General features: G+C 36.8%; 1 protein-coding gene across 1 annotated transcript in view; it reads right to left on the minus strand.

The window, feature by feature from the left end:
- Positions 1–331: 331 nt before the first annotated feature.
- Positions 332–25368, minus strand: part of p3h2 (prolyl 3-hydroxylase 2) — an 86104-nt gene continuing 61067 nt past the window's right edge. The window contains exons 4-15 of the mRNA XM_056447755.1: positions 22307–22438; positions 19401–19528; positions 13275–13364; positions 12648–12688; positions 12084–12175; positions 10894–11021; positions 10345–10440; positions 9519–9669; positions 9023–9140; positions 8833–8908; positions 7143–7283; positions 332–4201 (exon numbers count right to left, since the gene is read on the minus strand). Coding sequence (XP_056303730.1) covers positions 4109–4201; positions 7143–7283; positions 8833–8908; positions 9023–9140; positions 9519–9669; positions 10345–10440; positions 10894–11021; positions 12084–12175; positions 12648–12688; positions 13275–13364; positions 19401–19528; positions 22307–22438 — 1286 coding nt within the window. The 3' untranslated portion in view covers positions 332–4108. The remainder of the gene's footprint in view (positions 4202–7142; positions 7284–8832; positions 8909–9022; positions 9141–9518; positions 9670–10344; positions 10441–10893; positions 11022–12083; positions 12176–12647; positions 12689–13274; positions 13365–19400; positions 19529–22306; positions 22439–25368) is intronic.

Below are 25368 nucleotides of genomic sequence, written 5' to 3' on the forward strand. Positions count from 1 at the left end.
TCAAAAGTAAACCTATAAATCCAAACAAGTCAAAGTGGATGTTAAAGTGAAAAGTTAATATTTTGTTTTGTATGTTGGTAGTGTGTATGCTACAGTATGAATCACAAAGAAACACTCACAAAAAATACCTCACTCTTTAGTTGAACAAAGCATATCGCAAACATTAATTCATTCATTTTCCTTCGGCTTAATCCCCTTTTTATTAGAAGTTGCCACAGCAGAATGAATAAAATATGTTTTACGCAGTCACACAGTATAAAACACCCATACACACCATTCACACACACTATTAAAACATTACCAAAATAAGTAAAGAACCCCATGAAAGCAATTAAGGACAGATCAGTTTTTAATTTCAAATACACATCACAATCATCATGTGCATTACAGACAGTAAAACCAGACTTAAATACTCATGTAGTAAAACATCAGTGAATAAAAGTGGCCGTCGTCCTTCTTGTTCAAATTCAACAGGATCTGAGGCAACCAGAGAGATACGTAACACACGAGTCAATGAATTTGAAAGGAAAGGACAATTCATATATGCCACATTTAAGATCAAATTCCTTGAAACAGGAACAAATATCATCTTTTATTAAAAAGGTTACTAATATTAAATGCTGACCTCTATGATCAAATAACATCATAGCTTGAGTCAGGTCATTTGTAAACGGTATAAATTAACTTATCTGAAAGCATTGTGGTGAACGAAATCACAGTGCACTATTAGAAAACTGACAGCTACTGTATGCTAATATCACAGAAGAATGGACAGTAAATATAAAACTGTGCAAATCCTCACTTTTCATAGTCTTTCATTAGGTAACTCGGATTATGTTTCATTAAATAGAGTTGAATATAAAATAAATCCAGATTTATGATGTTGTACAGTGTCTTTGGTTGGTATGAATGGTGCATTTCATTTCAGGCGACACACTGTAGGCAAAAACCTTGGCTAAACCATCAAATCATCAGTACATTTTTGGATTGTTTTTTTTGTCAGAATTGTACAGAATTTAGCGCATTTTCTATTTATAATGTAATCAGTCAACCATGGAAGTATAATTATTAGTTACATTTTTTTACTGTAGTTTGCACCAGCAGTGTCTTGCCTTAATAAAATGAACATCAAAACATACTCTGATGCATAGAAATGACAGGATATTTAGTTTCTTTTGAAGCCAGCATAAAATTGTATCATGATGGTCTGCGTAACAACATTGCTGATTCCATCTTGACTTTATAACAACATAGGCTCATTCTGAAAACGTACCCCTATGTACATTTCTGGAGATCACTAATTATGTAGATAGAGGAATGTATGGCTGCATTTTGTCTTTCAAGAGTTCACACTTAGCTCACGATTTATACATAGCTTGTTTGGCGTGCTGTCCCGGGAGAGAGCCCTGAGCTCAAGGTATCCTCGAGCCCAGGGCTCCCTCCTTTCACAGGGCGAGGGGAGACTGAGCTCAGGTCGATCTGAAACTCCCCCGCAGCTGAGGCCAAGGTGAACTTCCTGAGAGTAAGACATTAGAAAAAAGATTTAGGCTTATTTTATCTATAATATAGAGCACATTTGCATGGTGGGAGGAAACCAGGGAACCCGGGGGAAACCCACACGGAGAACATGCAAACTCCACACAAAAACGCCAGATGGCCTAGTGAAGACCCAACGCCATTGGTATTCTTGCTGTGAGGCAAACGTGCTAGTCATTAGGCCACCGTGCCGCCCATTCTTGATAAAGGTGGAAGAAGGGGAGGAGGGGGGTTTCTTCCAGACGAAGATAGTTGTAGAGAGGAAATGAGGATATATATAGTGACATGGGATCCTTTGATTGGAGGATCATGATTAGTTAATGTGGACCAGCTGGGTCAATCATGAGCACATGCTCCTCTCGAAATTAGTTTAAAATTTAAACTTCACTTAAAACGAACGCCAAGGGGCGGTATGACGCGGTTCCTTTTCACGCTTACCAGCTGACCATTTACCTCCATGTGTGGACAGCTTTTTTCTGCTGTTACTAGTTTGTCCATTGGCTTGACGTGTATGTCAGTGGACAAGATGCAGAGCGAAGACGACGGGGTTTGAGTCTGGCGAAGAACAGTTTCAGAAAGCAAGTAAAACAAAAACAAAAGCCAAAAAAAAAAAAATCAAATAAACAAATAAATAACAGGGTGAGAATGTGGTAAAATATGAAAACATGGTAAAAATCAGGCTGCCGCGAGGGCTTTCATTTTCTGAATTGCTTTTGTAAACGCATTTGGTTGGGTTTAGGGAAGTCCGGTGCTTTTGAAAAAAACACTATCGGTTGGATTTAGGAGGAGGGTGGGTCAATCGATCAGTCAGTCGACAGTAGGGTTGGGTACCGAAACATCTTTGTAAGAACGTAAGAAGCATCAAGGGGTGCATCAAAGGCACACATAAGTACGCATTGTCACACCATCTCTAAATATTTCATTCTAAACAGCTTTAAGGGGATACAGACATCGTCAGCGATGTCAGCCGTTTGTTCTTGTTGCTTATAGAAGGAAAAGCGCGCAGTACGGTGCATGCGGTGAGCGACTCCCTCCATCAACACGCATAATCGCATTCATCTAATTTGCTCAATCTTCCTGTCGTGTTCAGGTCAAATCTGACCGATTTACAACTTAAATCACTTATTAATATTGTGTTTTACACCTGATTGCCTCCAGGCCTTATGATATCCTCCCCACTATGCATTTGAACATACAAAAGTGATGATCATATCTTTCGTTGAATTACCTGTGGTGTTCCCGGTCAAAAGTGACCGCCATAGGAAATAAATAGGTATCCAGGCTATATTCATTCATCAGACAGAAAACGTCCCCACACACACTACCCCAACTCACTCACTCACTCACTCACTCACTCACTCACTCACTCACTCACTCACTCACTCATTTCAGACTGAACAATGTCTTTTGCAGGAACACATCTCTTTTACGCTCTTATGTGCTGATCCTCCAGCCTGATCTCACAAGGAAACATAACTATTTTACGTATTGTCAGTTTAGTGGCTAATTCGTATGAGTTCAAAATTGTACGAATTTTAAAATAAGGCATGGAACCCAACCCCACCCCTAAACCCAATCGTCATTGGGGATTAGCAAATTGGACAAAACGGTATGAATATGACCATACAAATTCATATAGATTAGCTACTTAACCAATAAGTTATGAATTGCCATGAAAGTGTTGGATCCTCCAACGTGAATCAACTTCCTGATAAAACAGTGTATCATCTTCACACAGACTAGGTGCCTGTTACGTATGTGTCTGTTACGACTGAAAATTCGATCACTCAGAACACAGGAAAGGATAGCATTTTGTTTGTGCTTTGCTGGTTGATAAATCATTCAGATGGATTAAAATGTTAATTTCTTTGGTCAGACCCTGTGATGGTTATTTTAGCGAGCTGTCTATTAGTAATGAAACAAAGTATTAATTTCTGTTATCTATTGTTCATTTTGTAATATATTTTCAGCGCCTCTTTTTACATTCATTGCAGTTATTTTATGTCTAATTCTGCAAATTTATGTGAAACACTACTTTGAGACATTGTTCACAGCTAAAGAATGTTGAATAAAAATTTGGTGGAGAAAAATGATAATTGTGCTAATATAAGAGCAGTTAAAACAGACCGGTCAAGTAAGGGGCAGGATGTGAACACGACAGGAGGGTTAAACTAACCAACCCTAGGCCTCTGGTGGATTTACACGAGAAGAGCAGGTGTGAATGGCACTTGTGAGAGAAATTTGAGCATACAGAAAGCGTACACAGCAGCCTCTGGTGGATTCGTGAAATCAAAAATTGCAACAAAAAAAAAAAAAACGTACCTCCTGGGACGTATTTGGCACTCTCCAGAAATGTATATAGGGGTACGTATTCAGAATGAGCCTGGGTTGCTTTATAAGGTTATAAATGCGAACTGAGGTTTTTATATTCACACATTATAATAACACTCTTGCAAACAGTCAAAAACAAAATAAACACATCACAACAGTAAACAAAATAAAGTTTTTCTGGTCTTTAAATAAATAGGTATAGATGTGAAGAACCCTGTGCTTTCCTCCATAGGCGGATGGACTATAACTCATCTTTCGGGTTGATACGAAGGTCATCGTCAAACATGTGCTGATTATCCAGAGCCTGAACCACTTCGTCTGCTTGAAGCCTTTCCTGCAATATGATCAAAACACGTTATTGTATTTTAGCATCAATCCTTTCTTTAGGTTCAGTCAGTATAGTGTCTGATGGCAAAATTGGAAAAGTTTAATAAAGGACAAACTGTGAACGCACAGCGCTTCAGAACTTTGTGAAAAAGACATGCACAATGGGTATTTCACGTGGCGATGTAGTGAAAATGTTTTAAAAACGGTCACAGGTAGTCATATGATGAGCCACCATCCAGGTGTGCTCCTTCCACAGCTCACTGATGTCAAAGTGGAGACTGTTAAGCATTATATACAGCAACTGCAGGGCCACAGTGCAACAAATCACCAGCAGCTACAACAGTGGTGACCAAGGCAATGTCTCACAGCACACAGTTCATCATACTATTCTGTGAAAAAGCCTGTGTAGCTGATAACTGTACACCATAGCCAACAATGCAGGAAATGGGCCCAAGATCATCAGTGTTAGACTGTTGATGACTGGAGGAAAGTGATCTGGTTTGACGAATCAAGATCCTTGGTCAACGACTTATCGCCGATATAGTGATAACCATTAGAGGCCATGGCACCTGATGCACTGTTGAGCAGATACAGGCCACTGTTGATGTTTTCTTGGGATTTTAAGGCTGGGAAACACCAAGCCGACATTTGGACATTGGGCAGCATTAAGCCATCGAAAAGAATTTAGGGGGATGTTTTGTTTAGAGTGATTGGGCTCATATCAATAGAGTTTTCCTGATTCAGAATGCTGACATTGGTAAAAGAAAGCTGTTATGGCATAAATAACAGCCAAAAGATTGGTTGTTCAGCTACAAATCAGAGCGCAAAAATAAAAACCGAAGTGACAAAACTAAGCAAATGACAGAAGTCAAGATGGAACACAAAGAAGCCGGCTGTCATCAAACAATATAGATTATTAGGTTATCAGACCTCCTTGCACCAGCAAATCTCTCTGTGGTGAGCGGGAAGTACTGAAATGGTAAAAATGGTACATAAATGCTGCTTTATTTACAGTTTGTACACTGAAAAAAATGATGCCTGCAAAACTGTTGCAAACAATTTATTTGTGTTGTATTTAAACAAACAAATTAAATTAAATAATGTTCAACTTAGTTTGTTTGTTTAAATTCAGCCCAAATAAATTGTTTGTAACCCCTTAACGTAAAAAAAATGAGTAAATCCAAGGAATCATCTTTGAATAATTTTTTTCAGTGTATGTAGGCAGCACTAGTTCCAGTTTCCCTTTGTGAAATGAGCAGTGTTGGGCATGTTACTTAAAAAGGTAATTAGTCATAAGCAGTGTTGGGAGTAATGCGAAATAGATGAAATAGATAAAAATGACAGAAGACAGTGCATTCGCGAGATGGACATATATGCATATGGCATTGTTACACTGACAAATATCGTAAGCGCAGTGTTACAAGTCGAGAGCACATTCATTTATCATACAAGTGAGCGAACATGCCAGTTTCCACTGTCCGTGGACAAAACTCCTAGCGTGCACTTAAAACACTGGCTGGGCTGCTCACATGCGAATGATCTGCTCTCGCTCCATCAGATGATGCAGACTCAAAATTTGTGCCTTTTGTTCTCCAAAGATCTTCCTGTTAAATTGTTACCCCAAGAATGTTGATATGGTTTATATATTGCTACACTATTTACCTACAGGTTAAGGTAAATTCTATAATAAACACTAGTGTTTTTGAGTGTTAGGTATACTGTATGAAAAAAATCCACACAAAAATTGCTCTGTTAATGGCCATGAAAGTAGTTAAATGAACATAAGGCACTCTTTCTGAACGTGTGCTTGTTTCAGAAGCATGTCAACGTTCTACTTCCTCTTCATCACCTCACCACATGTAAGACCACTGATGTTCAGACATGTTTTCAGCTTTTATACATTAAGTATTTCATTACAAGTTATTTATTTCACTGTCTATAAATAATCATTTTACACTAAAGGTTAAACGTTTTGATAAGTTTTCACAGCACAATGTCCCATTATAACTTAAATGATATCTATAATATAAAAAATATGAATATATAAATACAATTCAGTCCCTTATAACAGTCAGAAAAGACATTGTTCCACCTTTATTTATACCTAAAGTGGTCAAAGTTCACTGGCATGTGTTGAAATATTCCAGGCTTAAGTGTGGGTGAAATGTGTTAAAACACAATGGCCATCATGCTAGTGTGTAGTGAGAACACAGGAAGTGGTTTGGGGGTTTGACAGCACTCTTATAGTATAACACATCTGTGGGCATCTAAGCCTTGGGGCTTGTGCTTAATTTACAATGGAAAATTCCACTTATATAAGAACACCCTTCTGATTATAGGCTTGTTAAGTTGTGATGCATATAATACTGTTTAATGGGCCAAGCTTATTCTCAGCTGTAATCATATCACACATTAAAGCAAATATTTGACAAAACACTTGTGTAACTACAGTCTCTGCTGAATCCCAGACTCCAATATTCTAACCATTTATAAAATATGAATCACTGTTGACCATCTGAAGTTAAGCATTAATATCAGTAGCAATAGCAGGGTTTATTAGTCCATTTGTTGTTATCTTTTCTCATCTGAAGTCTGACATGAGACTTAAAGGGGTAGTTTGCCTATAAAAATAAAATGTAGTCTTCCTCAAGTAGTTGCAAATGTTTAAGAGTTTCTTTCTTCTGTTGAAGATAAAAGAAGATATTTTGCAGAATGCTGGAAACCTGTAATCACTGATTTCAATAATAGGAAAAACAAATACTATGGAAGTCAATGGTCAAATGTCTTATTTTGTGCTTAACAGAAGAACGAAACTTATAAAGGTTAGAAAATGATGACAGAATGTTTATTTTTGATGAATTATCCATATTGCAAACTTATATACTGTTTTAGTGAACTGAAAAGTGATGTGCATGGCTGTGGTGAATGTGGTGATCAGGTTTTCTCACCAGCTCCCTGTAGAGGGGGTTTAAAGTGAACCAGAGAGCTACGGCACATCTCTGCCCTCTAGTGACGGCCCGAACTCCATGTGGATTCTCTCCACCCGATGAAAAGCCCACCAGCCGCCCGCATCTGGGCTTCACCGTGGCCTGCGATGACAAAACAAAGCTTAGAAGAGTTATGAACTGCCTTGTCTGTCTACTTTGTATATCTCGGAGATTATGAAGACTTTTACATTTAAAAGAGCTTTGTAGTTTTGAAGTAATAGGCCATATATCGTGGTCGTGCTTCAACCCCCTCATTGGAACACACTGTTTGAAGTAGATTCTTGACTCGGAAATAGACGACCACTGAGGTTATTGGCTGACAGTTTTGCATATTTAAATCTTTTCAAGAGTTTGAAAGAACAACTGCCCACTGATGTAAGCTTCTGTGTGTGTGTTTGACAGCCTACATCCTTCATAAAGATGACTAAAAATGATTAAATGCTGGGTACATATCAAACCATCTGTAATAAGAGATAAAAAAATGAATTCTTAAAGGGCAACGAAACCACCTCTGTGTCAGCAGCGTGTTTTCACACCTCTAGTTTAAAAAGGTGGGTAAACTTTGTTTAGGTGGAAGTGGTGAAAGAGGAAAGGGTTTGCATGAAAAAGGTGAGTTTCATTATGTGCACGTGCTGATTTTCACAGAGGCAACACAAATACAGACGCAGGGGAGATACAGTGATTACATTTACATGGATATCAGTAATTGAATTATTTGCCTTAATCTGAATAAAACAATAATATGATGAAGGTGTTTACGTAAGATGCTTTTTGAATGTTCCTTTCATGATCCTGTTTTACATGTTATGGCACATAATATGATTAACAATATTGCCACGCTTTCCACATTTCCTCCGGAGTTTCATGTAATTTCGGGTGTTTAATTCTTAATTTGTATACACACACACACACACACACACACACATATATATATATATATATATATATATATATATATATACACATACATATATATATATACACATACATACATACATACATACATGCATAGATACATACATACACACACACACACACACACACATATATATATATATATATATATATATATATACTGTTACGCCGGTTTTACAACTCATGAGCAGCGTGACTACTTTTTCGGTGTGCATGTTCACAACCAGGAGCAGAGCACAGCGTCAACATCAAACATGGTAGCATGGCATGGTTTTTTCTGTGCCTATGCTCAGTTTGCTTTTTGATTAAACTACACTGCTTTCACCAGCGTTGGTTCGGTTGCACATAGAGAATAGAGTCTTTATTTTCGGATAACCACTCTTAATAAATACACTTGCATATAAAGTAAATAGTATCTCAAAGCATTTCATGAGGCACTGTCGATTGAGTCTAGCGACGCCCCTGGGTGTTTAAATGTTTACATTCGGAGAGCAGCATTTACAGCAGATCTTTCAGTCCATAATATTGTAGTGATATTAACGTACTGTAAACTCTTGTTTAAAGCAGACTGGCTTCAATATAAGCTGTTTTTAACCTAACAAGAAAGTTTTGAACTCTGAAATGTACAGGATGATTTTACAGTACAATGACAACTTATTTGCCAAAAGATCAAGTGAATTTAGATTTTTCAGTTCAAGACCTCTTTAAAATATCGGAGATGCTTATTTTTGCTTACCGTGACCGTCTTGGCATCCATTTCTGTAAAGATGAATTCTCCACCATCAAAATCCCCATTCAGATACAGCAGGGCACTGAGAAAAGAGGAGGTAACGTTCTTCAACATAAAATAGCCACATTCAGCGTGCAGTTGTAATAAATGATATAATGTGAAGAATTTGGATCAGTTTTGTCATGTTGTTTGTTACCTGTAGTCTCTGTAAGTGTATGCTGGAGGCTCCTTCCAGCATTCGTTGGCCTCTGGGTCAAGAAGACAGTTGTCAGCATGAATGGGGTGACTGAGGTCATTCCTGTGGTCTTGCTGACCTGAGAAAATAATCAATAAAATATGAATAAATGGACAAAAATTCAGTATTTAACAAAAGTATAATTAAGGTTTTATACTATTTATTAAACTCACGTTTAGATATTAATATAATTGATTAAATATATATATATATATATATATATATATATATATATATATATATATATATATATATATATATATATATATATATATATATATATATATATATATATATATTACAATTTAAAAATATATAATTACTTTTAAGAAATAATATTATTGTAGTATATTTAAAAATACATTAAAGACATGCACATTAAAATCATATGACATTTTATATTATATAAACATGTAATTTAATGTGTAATAACATTGTTGTTATTATTGTGTTGTACCTGATATAGCAGTCCGGCACACCAGATGAGTGTAGGAGAAATGCAGAGTTGAGTTGAGCTTGAAGTAGGACTCAATGATGCGTCTAGCCTTCTCACTGACATCATAAAAGAGGCGGGCACTTTTTAAAGGAACACGCCCCTCATAGCCAAACTAAAAAGGTAAATTGTGAATTATTTATTAATATTATTCAGCACTGTTTTAATTATTCATGACTGTTCAATCTAAAACATCCATAAAATTACTGCAGCTGTTAACAACTTGTGTAAGAAAGTGTTTAGCGGACATTTATTTATCTGAAGTGACTCATGAATGGAGAAAAAAAACTATTTGTCAAAGAGTAGACAACAGCTGAAATGTACAACAACAGGTTTATCGGATCAAGTATACTGATGAGGAGGAATAGTTAAGTGTATTTTTACTGTGTTAGCTTAGCAACATGCTAACACTTTTGCAATATGCTTTTAAAACATGGCTGTTTTAATTATTCATGTTTAACTATGACTTGTTCAATCAAATGGTAGGATAAACTGACATAGAAAAGTCATAGAAAACATTACCAATTCATTAGCAACATGTGACTATGCATTTACTTCCAGTTCATTAGCAACATGCTAACAATGGACTGTGGATTTGCTATTAACTCTCGGAGCTTCAAATCAGTGTTTATGAAGAATACAGTTCTAAATTAAGATAAATACCAGTTCGCAATATCACGCAGCATAACAGCCATTTTTTCGAACAGCTAAAAACATGCTAGCGCTAAATTGGAATAAGAGTTACTTTGGTACTGTTTGTAAACACAAGTCTGAGTTTAAACGGTCTCACCTTAAATGTTTTCAGTACCGTTGCCCCTTCGAACCTCTCATTTGGTGTGTGAGGAGACATTTTTCCCTTGTAACCATCGCCAGCTGCAGCGACGCTCTGCACATATTCAGATATCCACATAACATACTTGAGCATGTCAGTAAGGACCACAATGGAAATAAGTTTTGTTTTGGTAACACTTTATTTTGATGGTCCATTTGAGTATTAGTAGACTGTCTGCTTAACATTTGTTGATACTGCTCCTTCAACAGACATTTCACTGACTGTAAGAAACTTTGCAAGTACATGTCACTTACACTAACCCAAACCCCAACCTAACAGTCTATTTATAATCTAACGAGAATTAGTTGGCATGTAGATTAACTTAAATTCAAGAAACGGACCATCAAAATAAAGTGTGACCTTTGCTTTTAAAACTTCATTGAGACTAATTAAGTATATTCAAATAAAAATAAAGAAAAGAAAGTATAGACTGACTGTGGCTGTGAGGTGCCAGTGTGTTAATATGTTTCAGGGGTTTATTAAGTCAGACAAGTGTAGATCACTCACATGTGCCAGATTTCTGAGGTCAGAGCATTGATCATCACTGATGACATCATCAAGCACCACCCGCTGACTGCCATTCAGGGTGAGAGAGTTCAGTACCACATGCACATTCTCATACAGCAGTGGGCCTCCTGCACACACACACACATGCACACAACCAACATAAACAGCATGGTGAAATGAAAATGCTAAATCCATAACACAATTTTTGTAGTTTTGGGGTTACTATGATATAGAAAGACACTTAAAACTGTTGTTACTGTATATGCAAAATGAAAGGATTTTTATGCCTATGTATATTCCTTCTTGCATTTTTACATGTTATGTCCATTATGCATATAAAACAAGCATTTTGACAAACCTGCCGATAGTTGAAGACTTGAAAAAAAAAAAAAGATGGCTGTTAAATTTTCATTCTGTTTCTGATCTTACATTAGTAACATTTTTGGCAGAAAATAAAATGATTTAATATTATAAATACATCACTACTACTCCTAATTATATTATTGTTTAATATAAGTAGTAATAGTGCTGCACGGTGGAGCAGTGGGTAGCACGTTCACCTCACAGCAAGAAGGTCGCTGGTTCGAGCCTCGGCTGGGTCAAGTGGCATTTCTGTGTGGAGTTTGCATGTTCTCCCTGTGTTCGCGTGGGTTTCCTCTGGGTGCTCCGGTTTCCCCCACAAGTCCAAAGACATGTGCTATAGGTGAATTGGGTAGGCTAAATTGTCCGTAGTGTATGCGTGTGAATGAGAGTGTATGAGTGTTTCACAGAGAGGCATCTACTGCGTAAAACATATGCTGGATAAGTTGGTGGTTCATTCCGTTGTGGCGACCCCAGATTAATAAAAAGACTAAGCAGAACAGAAAATGAATGAATAAGTAGTAATAGTAGTAGTGTTTTAATTATAATATTAAATAATTTTAATCTCTTAATATTAAAATACAAATTAAACAGTATCTTATATAATCATTACAGGGTTGTCATTATTATTAAATGATCTAAAAATCAGCATATTGTATTCTAAGGTGTTGTTAAAATAAATTTACAACAAATAAAAATTTCATATACAAAGCAACAGATGTTCTACTCGCCTTTGACAATGTTAATTCCAGACTCTATATGCATTATTACCACACGTTTTATAATTTAATTCAGCTCAGATCATTTCAAAGTCATAAACAGCTTATTACCTTCTCTCAGTTCTGGCAACTCAGACATTGTGTAGTTTCTTTTGGCTGATATTGGCACATAATCCATCCAGCCATCTGTACCAGAAGGAATCCTGAAAACACATATTCAGCACATAAACTCTCAATCGAATATTTATTTATTTATTTATTTATTTATTTATTTATTTTAAATACAGTTGAAGTCAGAATTATTAGCCCCCTTTAATTTTTTTCTGTTTTAAATATTTCTTAAACGATGTTTAACAGAGCAAGGAAATTTTCACAGTATGTCTGATATTATTTTTTCTTCTGGAGAAAATCTTATTTGTTTTATTTCGGCTAGAATAAAAGCAGTTTTAAATTTTTTAGGTCATTTTAAGATCAAAATCATTAGCCCTTTTAATTATCCCTTTTAAGGTTAGGGTTAAATCAGTTATTAGAAATGAGTTATTAAAACTAGGATGTTTAGAAATGTGTTCTTCTAAAAATCTTCTCTCCGTTAAATAGAAATTGGGGGAAAAAATAAACAGGGGGGGCTAATATTTCTGACTCCAACTGTATATTCATATTTTTGAATACTCCTACCTGTTAGCATCTTCTCTACCACCTGAACTGCTCCAGTAGTTCTGAAGAGACACAAATGTGGAAAGCGTACATGAAAAACCTTAAAATAGTGATTTATAAAGAGCTTTATAAAAGATGTCCACCACAAGGGATCCACCACATGGGGGCGATAGAGGTTGACGCTTTCATTTCAGATCTCACAGAAGCACCTGCTGCTTTTCAATGCTGTTATGAGATTAAAACATTTCCTGGTTCCAACAAGATGCATTTGAACTGTTTTATGATATTTATTTCAAGGCAAACCCTAAAGGGAGTCTGGTTAGTCAGATGTTGATAGAGATAGCAATATTCTGAAACTGCTCTGGAATGCAATGCAATACCAAAAAAAAAAAAAAAAAAAAAGAAAAGAAAAGAAACAAAAAATATATATAAATGACTATATAATTTATTCAAAGACTTTATAATATTCATTTTCTGGTGTTTTTCAATCCGACCAACAAAATACAGACTTGAACCAAATATTACATTTCTTAACAGACCCAACCTACAAATGAATTGCTTGTGAACGTCTGTGGAAATTACATTGGCACAGGAAAAAGGCACATTTCAGCATCGGAAAGCCATTTCTGGCTCAATCTGTGAACTTACCCCTTCAGTATAGTTCACACCAAGGTTACTGCTGCCAATGAGGAGCAGGTCCAACTCCTGTTTGTGCCGCCTCAGATACCCTTCAGCTTCCTGCAGTAGCAAAAATAAGCATAATAAGTTTACATTATTATGGATTGATGATGATGGCTTTGATGACTGTGCTTTTATTTCTTATGCCATATGAATTGGTTAAATGTACACTTGTCTCATTAGTTCCTATAGTGCTGAATCGTACCCTACTGGAGCAGGAGCTAATTTAGTTCCCTCTAAAAGAAGTTTCTATAGCTATATACTGTATATTCCCAGCCTGATCTCACAAGGAAACGTAACTATTTTAAGTTTTGTCAGATTAGTGGCTAATTAGTACGAAAATGTATGATTTTTAAAAAGGAGGCATGGCACACAACCGCACCCCTAAACCCAACCGTCATTGGGGGATGAGCAAATCCATACTAAATGGTGCGAATGAGATTTAAACAAATTAGCCACTAAATCAAAAAGTTATGAATTGTCGTGAGATCGTGTTGTATATTCCCTGTTCATGAGGTGAAAATACTTCAGCCAATAGATTCACGAGCTATGAAAAAGCTACTGGCTCCTACAGTGTGAAAGCCGGAAATGTTCTCAGTTTTAAAGAATAAATATGTCTTCACGCTGTGTCAATGATGTTTACACGGTCATCCTTTTTAAAAAGAAGTTGGATAAGGTTTGAATTTTTGCAGTTTTTTGCATCTGTGTCATGCATTTTCAGAGGTATTTTGTAGGTATGCTCTGATCAGGATTTTTGCAGCCGATACCAAGTACCTATTCCTTGTCATAGGGATCGGCTGATACCTCAAGCTTTATAATGCATAAAGCACATTTTTCCTCTAAGTATGAGCCCATACCTGTCAACCCTCTCATTTTTCCAGGGAATCTCCTGTATTCTACAGTTATATCCTGCTATCATCCCGTAAATGTATTTTCCTGTATTACTCCCATATTTTCAGTCTTTCTCTGAAGGGTGGCACATAAACATTAAAAAGCCAAGCCTCCCTATACACAACCCATACTGCTGAACCACCAGGGGCTGCCCCTTGCTCATAAATGTGAGTCCGTTCTGTGCTTTCGCTTTGAAATGAATATAAAGTCGGCGGGATTCCCTTTCCATTTCATTACAGATGCCGTCTCTCCTTCATATGCAATCCTCAAAACAGTCATATAGCGGTGCATGACTGTCAACTGACGCGCTCCATAGTGATAAATAGACACTGTTTCCCCAAACGGATTCTGTTCACGCGATTTGAAGCAGTGATAGGTTTTGGGTGCGTGTTCGAACAGACACATACACATAATTAATAATAATAATAATACTAATAATATCTAAAGATGTCGATCTTGCTGGGGGTTTTTTTTCAAACACAACTAATTTTGTCCTAAATGAGCCTAACAAGTTAGGAAAGCAATCGAATGCTTTCATTTCATAATCAAAAAAAAAAAAAAAAAAAAATCGAAATAAATAAGAGATTCATTCATTGCTCTTTAATCAAAATGTGTAAGTTATACAGTGAAGATTAATGAGATTTAATAGCTTGATTCTATTTCATTATAATAGCTATTAATTTTAATAAGCTGAACTGTTTGCTAATGTTTTTGCTGCTAATGTATACAATTTATTTTTTCTTTTGTAAATAATAATAAAAATACTAATAATAAAACATATTACTGAGCATTTAACTGTTTATTCACAATGAAACAGCTCCAAATGAACACTTAATAATTTGGGGATTTTATAAAGGGTGTGTGTGTGTGTGGGGGGGGGGGGGTATCCCTTATTATGGTGGGCATATCCCTTATTTTCACATCCCAATGTTGACAGGTATGTATGAGCCTTATAAGAAGATCTTGCTTAACCTAAGAGAATAAATTAAAGATGCTGCATATAATACCTTAAACAAGTCTCTTATAACTTGGGTGTGAACATGTCATGGTCAGAAGCAGCTTTACATGCTTTTGTTATATGTAAAAAGACCTAAATACATGCAAGACCATTCAAATATTTTGCTCGTGTCCAACTATTGACAGCAGATCTCTAAATGACCGGTGGGGTTGGGGTGATTTGCACTCAGGGTATCTTTACTCCTCTATTCATTTAACCTAACAGATGTAATGCTTAGAACATGATTTCTGGGCATTTTAACACATTTTTGGAGATCACGGAGTCACTGTAAATATGCGAGAGAGGTCATGAGGTTGGATGACACACTAGATAGTGCTGATAGCTCACAGCAGCTCAAAACATTGGAAATACAATGGCTGCACTTACAACAAAGAGACCAATACAGCCAATAGACTGTAAACAGTTTGCACCGCATCTGTATATATTTTATTTTAGCTGTTGTGACACCAGCGCATTATTAATCTCTTTATGCATTGTGGCTGCTGTGGGCTATGCATAATACACAGGAGAGCACGTGTGTCTTCCTCTGCTTGTAAACTCATTAACAAACACCTGCGATCGGTTCATGAGTGGCGAGTACCGATCGAGTCATGAAATGTGATTATCAGCCAATACCGATCCTGGGCCGATCGATCAGAGCATCCCTAGTGTTTTGACAATTCAGAGCCACCATACAAGCGATGTGTCCAGAAAGGAATCTCACAAGTTAATACACATTGTCTTGACAAACAGAGACAAACAAAGGGAGGAACATAAAGACTTTAAAAAAGATTGTGGTGGATGGTTGAGAATCACTGCTGTAGACTTCTGTACGCAGGTTTCAATGCCTGTCCCACCTTTTCCATGGCACTTTTGGTGTGTGTGTGTGTGTGTGTGTGTGTGTGTGTGTGTGTGTGTGTGTGTTTATAGCTTTGGCATATACTGCCAGTCTCTGTTCAATTCAATTCAACGAACACAATATTTTCTTTCTTTTTCGAAGATGAGCGAGAAGAAAAGCATCACTGCCCGAAGACTCTTGTTTTGTATTGTTGTAAAATGTATTTTTGCAGCTGCATGGTGGCTCAGTGGTTATCACTGCCACCTAACAGCAAGAAGGTCATTGGTTTGAGTCCTGGCTGGACCAGGAGGCATTTCTGTGTGGAGTTTGCATGTTCTCCCGATTTTTGCGTGGGTTTCCTCCGGGTGAGTATGTGTGAATGAGTGTGTACCCAGTACTGGGTTGTGGCTGAGCTGGTGGTTTGTTCTGCTGTGGCGACCCCTGTAATAGAGACTAAGCCGAAGGAAAAGAAATGAATGTATTTTTCGCAACAGATTTCAGATTTGTATCCATTATAGATTTATATAAAGTTGAAGTAAGAATTATTAGCCCCTCTGAATTATTAGCCCCCCTGTTTATTTTTTTCCCCAATTTCAGTTTAACAGATATTTTTTCAACACATTTCTAAACATAATAGTTTTAATAACTCATTTCTAATAACTGATTTATTTCATCTTTGCCATGATGACAATAAATAATATTTTACTAGATATATTTCAAGACACTTCTATACATTTAAAGGCTTAACTAGGTTAATTAAATTAACTAGGCAGGTTAGGGTAATTAGGCAAGTTATTGTATAACGATGGTTTGTTCTGTGGACGATAGAAAAAAATAGCTTAAAAGGGCTAATGATATTGTCCCTAAAATGATTTTTAAAAAATTAAAAGCTGCTTTTATTCTAGCCAAAATAAAACAAATAGGAGGAAATTTTTTCTTTCCCCAGGAGAAAAAATATTATCAGACATACTGTGAAAATTTCTTTGCTCTGTTAAATATTATTTGGGAAATATTTAAAAAAGAAAAAAATTAAAAGGGGGCTAATAATTCTGACTTCAACTGTATATTTATATGCATCAGACTCTGTGTGTGACAAATTTTCAGGATAACAAATACAAAAAAAACACATGAAAATTTCGGGCTCATTGTGCACTGACCTTTTTCCCAAACATCTCATTTAGAGCCTCACAAAATAAAAATGCAACCTGAGGAATGTACAGCATGACAGATTTCGATCTGGGATCAAGCCTGCTCTACAACCTGCACAATTGCTTTCATCCTTCTTTCATTCTAGGGGGACTTTTTTATTAGTGGTCGCTGGCGATTGTTAAAAGCAGCTTGTTATGACTGGAGAGCAAAGTCTGCTGCTTCTAAGTGTGGTCGAGACCACATTAATCGCTGCCCTTTTGAGGAAAGAGTTACGCTGGTAGCATTTGTGGCTTCATGTTCTCCGAATGCAAACAGCGCGCAAATTGTTTCAAGGAGCTTTGTGGCGTTTCGGTAAAACTTTTCCACCTATTCCAGAAGACAATGCTGTCAGCACAATATCTCAGCGGTGGGTTAACAAGGGTCCCAGAGGAACAAGAAATGGGGCAATCAGACGTGGCAGCAGGCCAGAGAGATGGAAACACTGCATTGGGGTGGAAAAGAATGTACTGGCTTGTTATGAGCTAAAGGATCCTGCACTGAATGACATATTCAAGCCCTCTGGCTCTTGACTCTATAAACTCTTACAGTGCTAATAGCTTCCAGGTTTTCCAGCGAGAGACTGTTTTGGATGGTTCACCAGTGCGTGCAGCCACTACTGTACATCTCGAATACCAAACCCGCTCAACGCGTGATCGTTCCAGTGTGTTTATGAGTATATACGGCCTCCTGCCAGACTCTGCTCTTGGACTGATTTCACAATAGATCTGCACTGGGACGATCTGGATCTTGTCAAAGTAGGAATCAAAGAACTGTCAGTGTTATGACTCTGGACTTGGTCTATAGGGACTGTCGCAGTTATACAGTGAAGTATTTGAAGGAAGAGCATAAACTGAAGGGAGGACTCTGTGAGTTATGTCTATAACCTCAGGAGACCTACAGATAACTGTAAATCTGTCAGTAAATAGTAGATCTACTGCTTGTAAGTGGCTTTTCAATGCAATGGCATGGGAACTATTTTACAATTTAGCAAATTAGTAGCTAATTTGTAGGAATTCATGATCTAATTTCCACATTTTTTGTACTGCTCACATGACATTAACGCATATGTACCTCCAGTTATGTATTTTGCTGTACCCAGAAATATAGACCTGGGTACGTATCCAAAATGAGCCTGGATTGCTATTTGTCATTACTTTAGTGTCATTTTTGCTACCATTATGGTGTTTAACAGTTGTGTGAATGCTGTCTAAGAATAGGATGTGCTTTGGCTGACTATGGGACTTGCTCATCACAATTTGCTTTTAGTCAGTTTATTACAATGGTTCAATGTACAGTAGATGTTATTTCAAAACATTGGTTATTAACATTGTATAAATAAATACAATATGATAGTTTACTGTGCATTTAAAAATAGTTTATACTGTATTTTTAATAGTAAAATTCTACCAACCACAGCTTAACAGTAAATTTGATGTATTTTTTACAGTGTATTTTTAAGTCCAGCGTATTATTTAAAGACCAAAACGTAAAATATGTTCCATTTCCCCTGACTGGTTTGGAAATCACAATCCTGAAATAACAAATAAACTGATCAAAATTGTAGAAAAATGCCACCAGCGCTAACAATTTTTGGTTAAAAGAACATAAATCTGAAAACATGTATTTTTGGTTCCCAGAAACATTCCTCAGTAAGGTTTGTTTTGTTGGCCAGAAAAGTTTTCAGAACGAAAATACATGGTTTATTTTGGAACTACACATTTGATAAGCTATGACCCCAGATTTTTTGCCATCTTCATAGCCTTATCATTGTGTGATAAGGGTACAATAATATACTGTAACCACTGAAGACACACTAAACGCTGCTTTAAACAGGTAAAATTTATGAATATTTTACACAACCTGTTAACCCTTGTGCTGGCTTGCTTGGCTTTGGGGCTTGTGGAGCTGTGCATTGATGGATTTGCTCTTCAGTGTTTGGACTTTCAGCAGAGAAAATTAAACCTAAAACTAAACTGAACTCTAAAAACTGGACTGACAAAGTTTCAGTTTACTAGAACTTCTATGTTAAGCTGCTTTGACACAATCTACATTGTAAAAGCGCTATAGAAATAAAAATGAATTCAATTGAAATTGAAACCTTCACACACAGTAATAAAGATCTGCAGGATTCCCCTCTAAGACGTCATTTGCTGTTTTGGGTGATTCCTTCCATGTTTCTCACCTTACGTGGCTGGCCATCATGTCCTAGCACCTCTCTGTAATACTCCACATTCTCCGTCATGAACTCTTCGCCTTCATGAAACAACAGATAAGTCAATGCGCAGTCCAACGCCTCTTCATACCTCCCAGCTGAAACCATAAGAGGGAAAACATTTTTTATTAAGCATTAATGAGGCCACCAGGGCTCTGTTTTTCCGGCTCATCTGGGAGATTATTCATCATGTGATTTTTTTTTTTTTTTGGAGTCACGTTTATTTCCTACACGCTCGGAAACATTCACATTCCAGGCCAGTGACCACAATGGAAGAAACACCACAGAGCTGAGCGAGTGGAAATACACAAAACTGAGACATGAACATTCACACACACCTGAATGAACTGACACTTCATGAAGAATTACCATCTGTAAAACATTTTCTCACCATGTTTACTTAACCTCAAGTCTTTCCAAATCAGTTTCTTTCATCTGATGAACTCAAAAGACACTATTTTGAAGAAGCCATTGACTTCTACAGTATTTTTAAAAGTATTTTTCCTACTCATTTATACTTTTAAGTATTTCTCCTACTATGGAAGTCAAGGGCTAGAGGTTTCAGCAAAATATCTTCTTTTGTCTTCAACAGAAAAGATAAACTTGTAAAGGTTTAATGGGCAATAAGTGGTGAGTAAATTGTCTTAAAGCATCCCTTTAAGATGGATGTGAAAGTTCAGCTTGGACATTTCCAAAAGAAATCAATCAAGACGGAAATATTTATCAGACGCTGCCTCTCTTTTAGAGCGAGTCACTTTATAATTAATGAGGCTGTTTTGTCATTTCAGAATTCTTCTGTTTGATTATTATTGCTGTTGACGTTTTCCTTCCAGCACTGATGGTAGGGTCTCAGTCAGTGTTTTGGCCAGCATCTCTCTTTCCTGACTCTAAGAAGAGAGATGGGGTCAAGCCTAAAACCCTTTTTAATTAGAAACTTGTTGAGTCTGGTTTCTCAGACAAATGTCATGGCAGTGGTGGACAGTAATTAAGTATTTGTACTTAATTACTGTGAGTATTTGAACTTGTATGTGTATCAGAGTATTTTTATTTTGAAAAATCATATTAATTAAGATGGAACAAAGGCTCAGGGGTTAGCACTGTCACCTCACAGCAAGAAGTTTGCTCGTTCAAGTCCTGGCTGGATCAGTTGGCATTTCTGTGTGGAGTTTGCATGTTCTCCCCTTATTCACATGGGTTTCCTCCGGATGCTCCAGTTTCCCCCACAGTCCAAAGACATGCGCTATAGGTGAATTGGATGAACTAAATTGGCCTTAGTGTGTGTATGTGAATAAGTGTGTATGGGTGTTTCCAAGTACTGGGTTGCAGCTGGAAGGGATCCACTATGTAAAACATATGCTGGAATAGGTGGCACTTTATTCCGCTGTTGTGACCTCTGAAATAGAGACTAAGCCGAAGACAAATGAACAGAATCGTTACTATTAATCATTTCACTCAACTACATTTCAGAGATGTAATGCAATAAAAAGTCATTTTGAATTCAAGAAATCATCACCTCCTGCAATAGAAGTGTTAAACTTGTGAAAGATTGGACTGATCTCACTGCGGCTATTCTCAAGTCAACAACTCAAATGATCCATTAAGAGCAAGCCTCATGTCAGTACTTAATTGAATCAAATGGTTTGTTAGCAACTCCAGCCTGTTGTGCCGTCTTCAGACTGCATGATTTTAGCCCCGATTTTGACTTGCAGACAGGTTTTTCAGAAATCGCAGACAAATGCCTGAAATCACAAGCAAATCGGTGCACGTTCACGTGAGTAACAATCACACAGAGTGAACTATCAAAGACGCGATCTGAGAGAATCGCAGATGAGTCGCCAATGCCTGTAATATACTTGGCATGCTAAATATTCGAGCTGATATAAATCATGCTGTGTGAAATGTGTCCTGGTTGAAAATAACATCAGCGATCACCTACAGCCAATGAGAGAGCAGCATCCACTAGTATGAGTATCTACAGGCCAGCGGGAGGTTGGAGGAGAAGTAAAAAGCCCCCATTTTCAGTTTATTTGGACCCAAATGATGGAAAAACTAGTGTAAATTTGGGAGAAGCACCTGTGTCTGTTTAACGTGTCATCTGAGCAATATCACAAGCGAGTCGAAAAAGAAAAAAAGTTGAGTAGAAATTGCTCATTCCTCTTAAAACCCAGGTGAGCAAAATAAGTACATCATCTACCCCACTAAAGGCGTCTTTCTCATTATGTAGTTAACAACGAAAGACTACATGACCTTGCGTTGTATCCATGTCACTTCTCGCTTGTTTTTGGCTGTGAGACGTAGTTTGCAGACTGCGACAAAGTTGTCAGCGATTCTTCCTATTGTAAAGTCATGCACTGTGAAACCCCCTGTCGCCAATCCATCTTGCAGTGTAAACAAATCAGCGATGGAATACTACCCCAGATAGTCATGCAGTGTGAAAACATCTGTGACACGACTACTTTGAAAATCACACAGTCTGAACTCTTTAGGCATTAGCAACACATTGAATCAAATGATTTGGTGTGTTAGAAACTCACTGATTCTGGACTGCCTATATACATCTGTTTGCACCTGTGTTGACCATTGCTTCTCTGACAACGAATAAACCTGCACGTGGATCCTAACCTCAGTTGTCTCTGTCACTCCCCGTGTTACACTAATGGTCTAATCCGATTTAATGATCTATGCTAAGCTAAGATAAAATTGCTTCTGCCAGACTCAGAGATTGGCTGAATGGAATAAAAAATGGTAAAACTCAACTGTTTAATTCTAATGGACTGAGTTTAAAAAATGTGGAGGGGAGTGGAGTTCCTTTATGGTTGTATCTAATTGTTAAGTTGAGTCACATTAAACCAGTTTTGACATATATGGACATTTACCTTGGTAATAAGCAAACTGCAGGTAGTCGTAATGCAGTGGCAGGTAGTTTTCCATGGGTGACAGGCGACCGGGACGAGTGGCCAAGTCTCGGACACACTCATGCTCGCAGTGAAGGACCTGTGTATAATGATCTGGAACACAAAGTTCAACACGATTTATATGACATGCAGGTCTTGAGTTCAAATTAGCTTCAGGCCACTAGCTGGTTCTTACTCAATCTTAAACCAAGTCAAAACACATGTACATACTTTGAACTACATAGAGTAACTTATGTAAAAATGAAACAGGGTATGACAGTGGGATCTCATGGCTTGTAGTTGTATCCACGTCTTCGCCTAGAGTGAGATCAGTGAACTGGGATCAAATCAAAGATGTCTAACCAGCTGAGGTTAAAGATTGAATTAGAGAGCTGAGAAGACTTTAAACCCACCTCAAAGGGTCAGTTGGTGGAGTATTTTGGTAGAGTGTTCGTACATAAAAGTGGGAACAAACATACGAATTAAAAAGAAGTGCATATTAAGAGAAGGAGAGGCTGTTGTTGAATTTGCTCAACTTTTATTAAGTAAGGTACATTTTGGGATACTGAATTTGTTCTGATTTAATCTATGCTTGCACTCGACATGTGACTAGCTTCTGACTTCTCATTAAAGTATAAAAATAGCTATCCAGAAAATTATGAAAGTCATAAAGAAGCCCAGCACAGGAAAAAAGTCACAAAATGTGACAATTTAGTCACAGTCTGGAGCCCTGCTTTAGCCAAAACACAATACCGTGACCACATTTGACCACTCATGTTTGGATTCCATTGAGATCATTCTCTCTTCTTTCGTTATGCCCTACTTTCAGGGGACGTTGGACCATTTAACTCAGTAATGTGGCTTACAATCTAAGAGCAAAGCGGATAAAAAAGAAGTGGATGAACGGTACAATATAGCAAAGTATGAATTAAGGTTATTTTAGTAAATGAAGACTAAAACTACTGGTAAAAAAAAAAAATGAAAAACTAAACAAAACTAACAACAATCACTGAAAACCAACATAAATAAAATAATAATAAATATGCAAACATAAATAATCATTTTCAGAATTCCTAAGCAGTCATTCTGTGGTGGAAAATCTGACCTGTGACTTTTTAGAGATATAACAGTAGACAGAGTTATATACAGAAAACACATTTTCTATAAAAGGCTAACATATGTGTTCTAACTATTTTTATTTGCCAATTTTGTTTTTAACTAGGCATGTTTAATTACATATATGCTTTGATTACTTTAATATGAAGAAGATTTTCTGAATTCTTCATGATTTTTATTTTTATTCATTGTTTTTGTACACTGTAAAACCAAACAGAACTAACTTATTGGGTTTTACAGCACTCAGTTGGTTTGAGTCCTCTTCATTTATTGGGTTTTACTGTGCTCAAATTGCTTCGTTTACTCAAATGTATTAAGTTCACAGTACTCAGTAGGATTAGTTTTTGAACTTAAATGGTTTGTTTCAATCGGTTTCCTCAAATGGTTTGAGTTACCTTAACTTTTTGCGTTTTACAGTGTATTGTTTTGGATTCAGTGTTTGTTCAAACAATTATTTACTGCTAAGAGGTTTACACAAGAGTTATTGTAAGTTGCGCAAATATTACACTATGGTAGACACTAGTTTTGTTCTGTTAACTCTGCTAAGCTAGAATACTAAAACCATATAAAGATGATAGAATTGTGTTTGCAAACTAAAACACAAACTAAACTAAAACAAATAGTGAAATGAACTAAAACTAAAATGAAATCTAAAGTTTAAAAATAGAATTGAAATAAAAAATTAAATAAAAACGGAAAACTATAATAACCTCGGTATTAATAACTTGGTACTAATACCATAACATGTCCCATAATTATCACACGTTTGGTCAGTATATATAGTAGGTCATCATTTGTGGCTGTTTGAACACATCCAACTACATGAGCATCTACACCATGACAGTAAGCTGATATAATGCATTTTTGAAAACCTTGGGAAGTGGTCGAAATAGGAAAAGCTTAAAACATTTAAAACACTGTTTTTACCTACACTACCAGTCTTTTTGTCGATCCCAGTTGCAAGAGCAACAAATAATAACTTGACTTCTAGTTGATCACTTGGAAAAGTGGCAGAAGGTAGATTTTTCTGATAAATCATCTGTTGAACTGCATCCCAATCATCACAAATACTGCAGAAGACCTATAGGAAACAACATGGACCCAAGATTCTTATAGAAACCAGTCAAGTTTGGTGAAGGAAGAGTCATGGTTTGGGGTTACATGTAGTATGGGGGCGTGCAAAAGATCTGAAGAGTGGATGGCAGCATCAACAGCCTGAGGTATTGAGACATTTGTGCTGTCCATTACATTACAAACCACAGGAGAGGGCAAATTCTTCCGCAGGATAGTACTCCACTACTATTTCAGCCTCCACATCAAATTTCCTGAGAGCAAAGAAGGTCAAGGTGCTCCAGGGTTGGCCAGCCCAGTCACGATACATGAACATTGTTGAGCATGTTTGGGGTAAGATGGAGGAGGCATTGAAGATGAATTCAAAGAATTTGAATCTTGATGAACTCTGGGAGTCCTGCAAGAATGCTTTCTTTGCCATTCCAGATGACTTTATTGATGTTGTTTGAGTCATTGCAAAGATGTATGGATGCAGTCGTATAAGCTCATGGGAGTCATACACAATATTAATTCTTTTTCCACTGCACCATGACTTTATATTCTATACTGTACATTATCTCTGTTAAGTGACAGGACATTTGTCTAGGCAAAGTGAGACCTTACTGTCCCAATTAAATAATTAAAAATCATGGCATGATCATATTTTATTTTGGTAAAATAAACTAAATGTAGAGGCCTTTGCCTTTCGTATAAGCCATTTCTGAAACCAAATAATCAACTAGAAGTCAAGTTATTATTTGTTGTTCCTAAAACTTGGATAGGCGACAAGACTTTTGTCAGGTAGTGTATATTTGGTGTCATCAACTTGTGATTCATCTAAAGAATAACAATGCTTTCTAGTAAAATAAACATTGTAA

The sequence above is a fragment of the Danio aesculapii genome, chromosome 22 (assembly GCF_903798145.1).
Source record: "Danio aesculapii chromosome 22, fDanAes4.1, whole genome shotgun sequence".
In the NCBI taxonomy this organism is placed as follows: domain Eukaryota; kingdom Metazoa; phylum Chordata; class Actinopteri; order Cypriniformes; family Danionidae; genus Danio; species Danio aesculapii.